General features: G+C 39.6%; 1 protein-coding gene across 3 annotated transcripts in view; it reads right to left on the bottom strand.

Annotated features, from left to right (window-relative positions):
* Positions 1–9: 9 nt before the first annotated feature.
* Positions 10–12,306, bottom strand: part of CMSS1 (cms1 ribosomal small subunit homolog) — a 247,164-nt gene continuing 234,867 nt past the window's right edge. For all 3 annotated transcript variants that reach the window (XM_026844185.1, XM_026844357.1, XM_026844274.1), the window contains 7 exons: positions 9,700–9,829; positions 8,986–9,045; positions 8,203–8,305; positions 6,706–6,766; positions 5,747–5,834; positions 4,069–4,157; positions 10–710 (listed from right to left, as the gene is read on the bottom strand). In XM_026844185.1, the coding sequence (XP_026699986.1) occupies positions 627–710; positions 4,069–4,157; positions 5,747–5,834; positions 6,706–6,766; positions 8,203–8,305; positions 8,986–9,045; positions 9,700–9,829 (615 nt within the window). In that variant the 3' untranslated portion in view covers positions 10–626. The remainder of the gene's footprint in view (positions 711–4,068; positions 4,158–5,746; positions 5,835–6,705; positions 6,767–8,202; positions 8,306–8,985; positions 9,046–9,699; positions 9,830–12,306) is intronic.

Genomic DNA, 12,306 nt, shown 5'->3' with positions numbered 1-12,306 from the left:
GAAAAATCACCCAGAGATCATCTATTTTTAATTTAAACAGACAAACAGAAGAATATTTTTTGCAACTTCAACAGTTTAACCAAAATAAAGTCTCAATATAACATACAGGTAATTTATCATGTAACAGCAAAATATAGCATTTGGCCAGCTCTAGAACCGATAGGTAAAAAATACTATTTTGACAAATTACTGAAATTCATACAACTTTTTCAAAGACCCTCGAGGGAAAGAACTAATTACCACTCTTGTGAGAGAAGTAAATGTCTCCTTTGAGACAGCAGAGGGAGATGACAGAAAATTGAGTTGTACAAAGACTTTCAGCCCCAAGTTTGCTCATCTTCAAATTCTTAAAAGTGGTATGTAGTAGTAAATCTAGCAGGTGAATACAATGTGACTAATTTCAGTATCACACTGTTCCTGCAACAAAAATCATGCTAAAACTGCAAACAAAAAATCTGTTTTGTTATTAAAAGAAAAAGAAACTCAGAAAAAGTTGCAATGTGCATTCTTTCTGTATTGACAGACCTCTGGGAAGTCAAAATTCTTGATTCCATCACCTGTTTGCCAATTATAGACAGGATAATAGTAAAATGTAGCTGCAAATGACTTCCTTGTTGGTAAAACCTTTAAAAGAGTCCCAGTTTCAGAGACCCCTCTCTGCACAGCTTTATAATACTCATCTCCAGCAGGTCAATTGTTTCTTTCTTTATCTGAAGAAAACAAAAATAAAATACAAGTATCAAAAGTTATTGATAATGCTTTGGTTAAATACCATTATTTATTTACTCAAACACCTTACTATAGGACTAGAAATTAATGAAGATGTTCCCATACAAGGTCCCGAGCTCTAGAATGTTTCTATTCTGTACAATACCTAGCGTTTGTTCTGCAATCCTGAAGTACAACTACAGCTCATGAAGTCCCATCTAAGATGGCTACAGAAAAGTTGTCACTGGTATGGACCTGATAAAACATGCCACAGCAAGAGGTCCATCCTGGGCTGCAAAATCCCCATGTGACTTTCCAGAGTATCAACCTCTATCAGGTAGTACAAGGGCAGTGCTGCACTGCAAGGGCCACAACACTGCCTGTGTCCGAGACAGCTGAACAGAAGCGAGCATTGAAGATCAGGTCTATGTGCTGCATGTACTTTGGTTTATAACACGGGTATGGCTGTAGTTTATTGCTTATCTAAAGATAAAAGACAAACGCATTTGAGAGTAAATATTGACTACATATTTCAGCAGGAACATAAGACTTTCCATCATCACGGTTAGTCCAGAGCCTCAAGCTTATAGCTCCCTCTTCCTACTTACAAATAACTTATTTGCAGATTTTCTCTCAGGATTATATCCTTTTGTGCCTCCGCTTTGCACAGGATTAAATGATACGAGAAAGCCTGATTCTATTCCACACTGCATGTGCTACATGAGGGTGAAAACAGTTGTCTTTTCATGACAAGTCCATTTCTTACAAACCTCTTTACTTTCATGAAGCTGAAACTTAAACTTTCCACATTTTTAAACTTACTCGAGGCTCAGTGTTTGTATTGTTTGCAGGCAATACAATATTGGTTTTTGTTGAAAAAACTCCATTTGAATCTTATGAACACGTAATCTGAGGAGTTGAGACAGCTCCGTATTGCCATCAACCTCTATACACAAAGCTTTCAAAGCAGGAAGCTTGTCCTTTGGTCAGATCAGAAAGCATACAATCAATTGTCATTTAAACCTTCATGCTTTAATATAACTCCAGGACAGAGTCTGATAAACTCATTTACCCCTCCTCTGGTTTCTTTGTGAGTTTTCTTTTTATTTCTTTCTTTCCATTGTTTGGGATGAATTAAGTGGGAGACACGGAAACAGAGAAAAAGAAAATTCAACAGCATTAACTGCTGAAATGAGAGCAGTAGATCAGGGCACCATCCATTATGTGGATATGATATGATGATATCACAGGACTGTCATGTGGGAAGATTAATGTGGTTTAAATTCATATATTTATCAAAATATACTGCTGGGTACATAATTCTCCACTGAACATCAGGTGAATACAGTAAAAGCAAGAAGAACGGACATGTGCTTCCAGCTGTTCTTGCTTTCTGGTGTAATTATAGTGAAACTTAGCAATGCAGCACCTTAAATACATGAAGAAATTATTGACAATTAAGGTTTGCACTGAAAATAGGTCAATATGCCTCATTTCTAATTTTAAGGGTAAAATTTTGCCTCCACAACTATAACAGGATGAAAGAAATTAGTAAACCAAACTGCCAATTCTCTAAATTACTTTTTTTATACTACATTATTTTGTACTACAATACCTCTCTTCTTTGAGAAAAGTTGGCATTATTCATAGCATGTATTTCACAATTTTTATACAAGTAGAAGAGCAAGATCGTTTGCTCACTAAGGCTGTATTCCCTATTTCAAGTCTGCAAGTTGCCAAAACATCCCACCAGTTTCTCCTGTGTTAAGATGCCTTGTCTCCAAAACATTATTTGGGTATTTCTTATTGCTGACATTCCTTATAAATTCAGGAATCTGCAGTAGGACAAACAGCTGCAAGACGCTCCACTTACTCAGCTCAAGATGTCAAAAACCCTTCTGTATGTTGTGTTACCTGTGTCAAGGGCAGGACTGAAGACTTTTCAGAAATCACATTCACTATCCTGTAATCACACATAAATATCTATTCCTTATGCTAACACTATGTATGAAGGTGCAATATTCTCACTTACTTGGTATTAACTTAAACTAAGCCTTAACATTTTGATGTTAAGATAGCCTTAAGATTTTGTGTTAATAAAATACATCTGGAGTCAGAATTTTTGGCCTATATTCCTAGACAGACATGCAGAAATGCTGTTGTGCAATGAGAGGAAAGCGATAGTTTAGGTTTGCAATACCCAAAATCAAATATTTGCAACATAATCTTCAGTTGAGGTGGGTCATCTATAGTCTACTGTATGTATATTTCCTTCAGTTGACCTAAAAACCCATCCCATTGCAACCCGCACTTTTTGTACCACTATGTCTGTGAATTTGCATTCTCTGTTCTTTAAAAAACTTACAGATTAAGTGCAAGCACCACACAAAAAAGTCTTATATGTATTTACCACAAGAGGGAGTCTTCTTGCCTCAAAAAGCAAAGTTTTTTTTGGTTCTTCATTTCTGCAGGGTATGTTTTCGTGGGGCACTTTATCCGAGATCATTAGGAACACATATCTTTGGATATGTGGGACTGTAGAATACAGCACATTCAAATACATAGACAAGTGCAGAGAAGGATTAATGACTGGTAATTTGTTTCACTCGTGAAACAACTGAATGTCCACATGGAAACAAAGTACTTTTTTCCCTGGAGATTCTGCATATTGGCCTGCTCTAAATGTGCAAAAAACCCGGAAACACTGCAGGAAATTGGGAGCTTTCTAACAATAACTGATGGAGGAGGAATCTGCCTCTTTCACTCTCTGGCTAGATACCATCTGATGCCCCACAGCATATGGCAAACATGCCTTGTCACAGCAATAAATGTAAAAGCTGGACTGCAGAATTGAAAAGAATGGGGAATTATCTTAAAAGAAGTCTACAAATGATGGATGGCTCTACATAGTTTGTACCCTACCTCTTGCCAAACAAACAAAAAAAAACCCCAGCCTGTCTGTAGATTTATTCACAAGAATTTATCTTACTCTCAGATGGAGACAAAAACTTCTCCAAAGTTTTGTTTAGTTTTTGAGGAAAGTTTTACACAAAGTCCTCTTGCTGAGAAAACGTCCTGGGAACAGGTAGAACAACCGTCTAAAATTAAAAGGAGAAATTCATAGCACAACCGTAGAAGTCACAGCTGTGACTCCCAACAAAAAAGGAAAAAGTCCTTCTCTCAGGAGGTAATTTTGAGACCTAAGAATACAGACTTACCAGTCAAGTATTGACGACTTTGTGTTTCTAGACCACTGAAGTCAGCTTTATAGAAAGAAAAACTTACTGACCAAGATCTGGGCACTAGAATCAAAAGCAATGAATACACAGAATATAATATATACAGGTGCTTGTACAATACCTCAGGGATATCCATCATTCTCCTTAGTTTCTGATCTCTCCAGTTCCAATCCAGAATCATATATTTTGTGGAGTTCAAGAACAGGCCATCTAAAAAGGCAACATACATTTTACTATCAAGATAATGTGACATGTGCTTATGAAAATGATCTTTGGCTTTTATATCTTTTGCTGTCTGTTTCCAAGGAAACTAACCTTTGAACACTTAAGTACTACATTTGCTGTTTGGAAAACTAATGCACTGACACTGCAAACTCCCTTAACCACATAAGCCCAGGCTTTTTTGGAAGATAAACACAAAAGTAGAGCAACTACTGTTGCCAGGCTCGTCAAGAGCTAACACTTTGCCAGAAAATAATTCCTCAAGCTTCCTCATGATGAAACCACAGGAGTTGAATTTCCACAGCTGATGAGCTGGTAGGTTACAAGGACCCTAGCCTGAAAACTCCTGTTAACAGGAACTGACAGTGTTTAGCAATTTACAGGACTGGGTGCTATGCAGATGTGAGTCAGGTCAGTGGTGCTGCTGAAGCATTCCTTTATCTTCCAAATAAACAGTGGCGAAAGAAGAAAAATATCTTTTCTTAACTGGCCCTCCAGCTGTTCCCATTTTCCCCTGGTCTTCTACATGAAGCCCACAATTTTTCTTATCAGTTTTGACTCTTCTTCATTCTCTAGTGACCTGTCACTGCAACACTAAGGTGTGAAAAAAGGACTAGACCTTAGGATAAGATGATACACCTTGTGTGCCGGCCATAAGCTGCCTCCATCTAGCATGGCAATGTGCTGACATGCTGAGCAGTAAGGATTTAATGTTGGTGGAGGGCACAGGAAGCAACAAAACGATGCTACTCCTGTACCCTTTTGGAAGAAGTGAAGAGTCCCGACCCACAGCCAGTCCATACCCAAGAAACCACAGTCAGAGCACGGCAGTGTTTAGAAAGAGGAACAGAAAGAATCACCTTATCATCTTGTAATTTTGTTTGTTTTTCTGTGTGTACATAATGTCTATTGAGTAATTAAAAGTACTCAAAATTTGGTAAGAGAAAAGGAGATTTATATAGAATAATTAATTTCATTACAGGCAAATCAGAAATAAAATCAAATCAGCAAACAGATCTTTCATCCTCCCCTCACAAAAGTTAACACTGAGCTCAGAGTGATGACATATGATACGATGACTTCTGCCATTATTTCCTTTTGACTTACATGCAGTGTTTGGTTTCCTGGAGCTTTAAACCTTACAGTATTCTTGCCAAAAGAGGAAGTTCCCCACCTCTGCCTGCTCATTACCTGATTTTGTGTGCACACTGGTTTTGTTTTAATTGGGATCAGTTCTAATCGGGATCAGTTCACTGGGCTGCCAGACAGACTCCTGGCCCAGTACAAGAAGCAGGAAGGGGGAATAAGCAGGCACTGACTGGGGGGTGGAAAGAGCAGTATTACTTTGTCTTTCACTGGTAATCCTGATTCATGCCAGCTTAAAGTGATCATAAAAAATCAGCTACTAGAATCTTGACCTCATTTTGACTGACAAAGTGGAGAAACAGAACTGTACAGTTCAGCACCCAAATCCACAGATTCATGTCAATCTAAGCACTTCAAAAACAACTGAAGTCTTGCTTCTCAGGAGACCAAGTATAACTTACCTAAGGAGAAAACCCGCTCTGTTTTCCTACCTTGTTCCACTAGTGCTTTTACTCTCCCAGGAGTTCCAACCCCAATGTGGAACACACCTTTCTCCAACATATTCATCTGTTCTTTTATCTAATTTGAAGAGAGAAAGACAAACCAAAGTAAAACCATTATTTTTTTAAAATTTCTTCTGAAAGAGCAGGAAATAAATTCATCTCATAGGTATCTCTTTCAAGAATACCATCAAATAACAAATGCTATGCATCTTTCAAACTGTCAAACTGATATATCTGGGAGAAAGTTTAAGAAATATAACAGCCAGATGGGCATCACACTTCTCTAGAAGTTCAGTCATTTTCAACTTCAAAAATCTGCTATTGCACCAACTATTTTTGGAGGTGAGAACAGTATGCTTCCTTCAGCATTTAAACAAATTCTCTGGAAATATCTGGAAAATAGACAAAGTTGAATTAGCTCTAAACTGCTTCAAGATGAAGACACTGGAAAAGGATGAAATAAAGCAAGTGGCATTTGTGTGTTCGACAGCATTTATGTCAAAGGCCAAATGTCCACTCATGACTTCGAAGATGCTCATAATCTGTGCTCTCCAACAGGTATGGATATTGGGCATCCAACTGGCAGAATGCAAACGTAGGTGCTGGTACAGCTTGCTCCTACAAACCTGTGTGTGGAAGCCTTCTATCTAAACAGGCAAAAGCCATCTGAGTGAGCATCTCCGAGGAATGGGGAACATCCTTAAAACACAGCATGTGCATTAAACATCTGCATTCTGCATAGGATTGCACCAGAGCTATTGGAGATGGGTTTGGCTAGATTCCTCAAACTGCAACACTGGGTTACCAGAGGAAGCATTACCTAAAGAAAGGAACATTATATGAACACTATATGACAGACACTACTGCTAAATAGTTTTAAAACAAAATGGTACAATGCTAGTTAGTTGTTTAGTTGCTCTATGAAAATTCCCTTGCTGCTCTCTTACCTTTATATGCTTTGCAAACAATTTGAGAACTCTGCAGTCTCCTTTAAAGGCTGTCATTGACCTAGCAAGAAAAAATTGGAAAAGGAAATGCAAGCATCAGGGCTGGGATTAAGACCACACAGCAGGAAAATAAAACTAACTGGCATTTCTCAATACGCTTGAGACACACAGTTCCCCGGTGACCCCTGCTCATACTTTGAACATTTTGTACATTCTTGTTTGCTACTTGATCAACAGGGCTCAACAACTGGACAAACAGAAAGAAGATATCAGTAGGGGGCAATATTGTTTAGATAGCTTTTAAGATAATATTAATTATGGTCTGTGCTTTCACAGCTAACTTAGTTAAAACTGACTAATTGCCAAATTCTAACTCAAAAATACCTCAGCTACTGAGATACAGGCATGTATGAACATGTGTGTGCATGCACAAAATGAAAGATCCATGCATGGACCAATGTACAGCCCTTCTGAGGCATGGCTGCTGGGAAAACGTAGGCTGCCACAGCCTTTACTGCAGAGATGGCCCAAATTCCAGTTAACCCAAACTCATCTGTTGGAAAGCCTTACTTGTTTTTCTGTTCTGGCACACAGTAACAACTCCATGTTTTGCACTAATCAAGCAGGAGACAACACATTCAGTATTTACCGAATGTCATTTAAGACAGCGTTCCCTGAATGTTTTTTGCAGCGTGCCAAATTTTCAGTTTTCTCTTCTGCAAAGCTAAAGGTTTATATACGAGTGTACATATACACCCCCTAAGTCTCAGATGGTAACACTGGCATGGAGGGGCTAAGCACTACTGGCACATCTGCTGTATCTATGCTTCCACTTGGGGCATGGAGTCAAACTTCCCAAGTCTCGACCTCATGTCGTACTGTCAGACAATCACAGGAAATGGGGTCAAGACACAAAAAACAACCATGAAATATGTGAGGTTTATGGTAATTCATCAAAGTCATCAAGACTTCTAGAATGAGAAGGGGGAGGATAGAGAAGGGAAAAAAATGAGGACAGGGAACACTGAAAATCATCATCTCTGCAGAGCAGTTCTGCCAGCTCGAGCCAGCTGAGAACACAGACATAGACCTGGAGGCACCCAGGCCAGATGCACGTGTTGGCACCTCAGGCCCTGGAACCCCACGTCCTCATTGCCTTTAGTGCAAAGTCACGATTTCTAGTGGTTGATCATGACGTTTTATGGGTTTACTCTGCTCCCAACTATAACATGTTTCATGTTTCCCCAAAATTGGTTACACTTTATTTTTGGTTTTCAACAAAAATAGCACTTCCATGCAACTGAAGCACTAAGTGTTACTTCAGTTTAAAATCAACCACCACACTCCCACAGCTTAAAGAAGCAAGGGATATTGCATCAGTTTGAGCCAATGAATTGGATGGCTAGCAGAGGAGTGTCCCAGTTTTGCCTTTATGTCTGTGGTTCCAAGACAAAACCTCTGACTGTCAACCTCAATATAACATTTGCTATCACATACTTGATAAGTTCCAAGGAACGAAGGGCAGAACTGCAGATAACCAGCATGACCACTGACTTCTTTTCCTTGTGGTTTTTACGGAGTTTTGCCCACTTCGGGCAGACTGCAAAGAGAAAGCCAGTGTACACACACAGAGAAAGTGCTACAACACCACAATTTTAAATTACAAGAGTACATGATGAATGGTAGCCAGCAGCAAGAACACACACGCTGTCTCCTATGAGGTCTGGATCTCTGGCAACACTTTTACATTTAGTCTTGGCTGAGAAACTGGAAACTAAAATGCCCAAAATAAATAAAATACAGAAATATCACATAAATGAGAAAGTCAGATAAGCATTAAAAATCAAGAGTTTGTGACAAACCCACTGTCTTCATTTGCCACATATGGAAATTTGTATCAGAGAAAACCAATTGAAAAGAAGCATTTAGCAGACCAGAAGTTCTATATAAATATACAACAGGAAAAAAATTCTATTGGTTCATGTCAGCAGACAGCTGCAGGATTTTTACTGTAAGATAATACATACACCCACTTATGAAGACACAGTAAATTACTGACAAATAATCCCTAGCAATTAAAAGAAACCCTAGGACATTTCGATACCAAAAAAGTGACAGAGTAAAAGTGAGCCAGAAAAACAAGACCTCTCATGAAAAAAAGAAAAAAGTCTTCATGTAATTTAAAATAGTTGAAAGGTACAGATAAACACTGCAACAATACTGCATTAACAATGTTTTTCATACAACTTTCATCTCATCCAGACCAGCATTTTAACTCACTTTCCTTCAGGTATGAAGAAAAACTGTGGGTGAGATCATTGGCTGGCAAAAAACAGGAATCTGAAAACATAACGAAACAAGTATTTGTGTGATGTTTACACTTAGACCAAAACTTCCACCTCATTTCATGCCAGTCCCTGAAAAACCATTGCATTCAACATCTCAAACACAGTATTATTGACTCAGATCATCCCCAAAACAAAATACATTTTCACTCTCTCCATTAGCATCTTGGATGCTATTACTAGGAATAATATAATTTCTATTAGAAAAGTAAGGTCCTGAAATTAAAATTTTACTATAAAAGGACACATTTAAACTATGTTTCTTTTCATTTCCGTAACTGCAAGAAACCTCACATTTATTCCAAAGAAACATCTCAGTGGAATAGGCTGCCCAGGGAGGGGGTGGAGTCCCCATCCCCGGGTGTGTTTAAGGGTCGATTGGATGAGCTGTGGGGGGATGTGGGGAAGGGAAGAACTTTGCAGAGTCGGGCTGAGGGTTGGACTCGATGATCCCAAAGGGCTTTTCCAACCTGAATGATTCTGTGATCTCTATTTAAACAGCAAATTAATATACAGTATAAGAAAATATTTCCATTAAAAAGTGCAAATCAAGACCTGTCCCTCCCTAATCCTCTTTCTTCCTCAAAAACACCCCTCAACAGTATCATGAAGAAAACATTATTTATCTGTTAAATACAGGATGAGTTACCTGACAGCTTTAATTCCTCTATTTCAATCACTGAACGGTTTTCACCAAAATGTTGACTAAGCAGATTTTGTAGATCTGCAGGGACACCAGGTTTTGGAGCAGATTTTTCCAGAATATCAGAAATTTTCTTCTGAAAAAATAAGCAAAATGGGTAAGTATGGCATTTCTGTACTTTCTGCTCTTTGACTAGCTAACAACATTGTAAATACATGTTCCTCCCTAACTTTATACAGTTATATTAATTGCAGCTTAACTAGAAAAATCACAATGGGATAAGATTCCTGCGTGAGAGCTGAGCACGCACACGACCAATGTGATCAAGCAATGCCCGTTTATTACAACTAAGAAAGCCCTTTTATAACGTTCTCCTGCACATGTGAGTAACATGTAGTACAAGTCCTCAAGATTGGACAGTTAACTTAGCCACACTTTAAACCTTCTTATGATTGGATAAAAAGTGCCACATCAGCCTTGCCAGGCTTCCTGACTTGTGTAACTTCCTATTCCGTCCCAACCCCTTCTGGGGGTTGTTTGTCTCATCGAGTTTCTCCCCCTTCATTCAGGGTCCCATCCTTATTGCATTCTTCTCGGCTGAGGCTCTTATCAGTCTTGTTCTCACGCAGGATTGCTCACATGGCCATTACCTCGCAGAAAGCCCTCTAGAATCCCAACAGATTCCCTTCATCTTTACTGGGAATGCAGACTACAGATGCAAGTTCATAAATTTTGATGACATGGTCTGGAAGCCTGAAGACAAAAAATCTTGTGCACTCACCTGCAATGCTGCCATAACAAAAACCTAATGGAAAGCTGGTTTTGTGAGTTTGCTAGTGTTACACTTAAGTATCAGTTTAAAAATTCAGGCTTTTTAAATAATTTAATTTATTATTCTTAAAGCATAACAACAGGAATGAAATGGTTATACGAGTCTTGGTTGTATTTTGATTAAAACAGGATAAGTATCTATATTGGAAGAAAAGATAGTTACTATATTCACAGAATACCATGCAAGTGTGGTGAAAATTAGTTAGAAGCTCACAAAACCAGAAGTCAAGCAGAAAGAGTTCAGCAGCTGCTTTGTTCTTCCAAAACATATAATTTTTAGAGCCTGGACATGAGTTCATAATGACTGTGTTTTCTACCTCAGGAATGTTAGCAAATGACAGGTCTGAATTTTCACTGAGTGAAAGTGTTGCTGTGTTTTTCCCCATAATTACATGGATCGTGGGGATAGAATAGCCTAGGGTTCCTGTTATCGGAATGATCTGCCAGCATTTAACAGCAGATCTTCAAGGATTGAGGCAGCCTAGAGAGAATGGCAAGAATGTGAAGTCTCTTGTTCTCACTGAGAAGTGATTAATTTGTGAATGACCAGCTCAAGGTTTCTCAGCTGTGTAAGCTAAACTGAACTTTATATCACGAGGCTGCACAGCAGCACAAGCCTAGAAGTTAAAAGGAGCAGGACAGTGTGGTTAGGATGAAGCAATAGGGTACCTATCTGTGAGGCAAAGTGAGATTTCACAGAGATGAGGTGGGCCTGGAAACATTTCTGCAGTTCTGGAGAGGTACCTTCAAGGCAGATTTGGGAGGCTAAGGTCTGGGGCAGCAAAGATCAGTGGAAATTTTGAAGAGGACTATGGCAGGAATTTTAATGTAGGGGACAGATCTTCTTCCATCCCTCTCTCCCTCTCTTCATCCCAGCACCCACTCCCTCCTCCTCCTCCATTCCATCTCCCCCTCTTGACCAATATCCCAAATACTCCTGTAATGTCAGTGTATGGAGCAGGAGGCTGAACAGGGAAGAGCCATACAGGGGCTGCTGAAGCCACTCCATCCACAGCAAAGGCAAAGCAGGCAACTGCCTCTTCCAGCCGTCTGCCACTTTGGTCACTGCCTCTTTCACCTCTGCTCAAAGTGTGTCTGCAAGACCCCATATGAATCTTTGACAGTGGGATACACAGAGATGAAGTGCTTGTGCTTTCCTCTTGGTCTGGCTTTGGCCTGGTACAGACCCCTGCAGACCCTGGAAGACTTTCCTGCAGATGTTTGGCAGGTTTTTGCAGTGCCTGAAACAGCAGCATTCCTTCCCAAGATTCACCTTCTGTTGGCACCGTTGTGTTTTTCTGCCATGCACCAGGTGTCTTCCCAAAGAATGACTAGAGGCCATCTGCAGTTCACACAGCCCTTACAGGAGCCCCACAGCCAAACCTCTGGGTTGTTCTTCCCATCAACCACAAATACTCTTCTCCAGCCCCATCCCCACAACCTGCCTCTTAAATGACCACAATTGGAAACCTCTGGTTTAACAGACTGCAAGATGGAATCATCAGGCTCATTTTACTTGGTAATTCAGCGTAAGGCGCTGTTCCACAGGACCATTACATCATTCATTGGGCCACTTGGTTGCTTCAGGAAAATTATGGCACTCTGGAGAGGAGAAGCCTGATAGTAACAAGGAATTCCATAAGAGCAAGAGCAAGGACACCTGAGCAAACTCTCTTCCTTCAAGAAGAGCTGTGGGGAAATGTTCCTCATGCAGGAAGTTTTATTATTTTTCTTCCAATTCATTCCAGATGCTTAAAAGCAAAGGGTTCCCCCCCCCCCCCC

The sequence above is a fragment of the Athene cunicularia genome, assembly GCF_003259725.1.
Source record: "Athene cunicularia isolate RWA chromosome 1 unlocalized genomic scaffold, athCun1 chr1_part1, whole genome shotgun sequence".
NCBI classification, from domain to species: Eukaryota; Metazoa; Chordata; class Aves; order Strigiformes; family Strigidae; genus Athene; species Athene cunicularia.
This window is presented reverse-complemented; position numbering and strand designations above follow the sequence as displayed.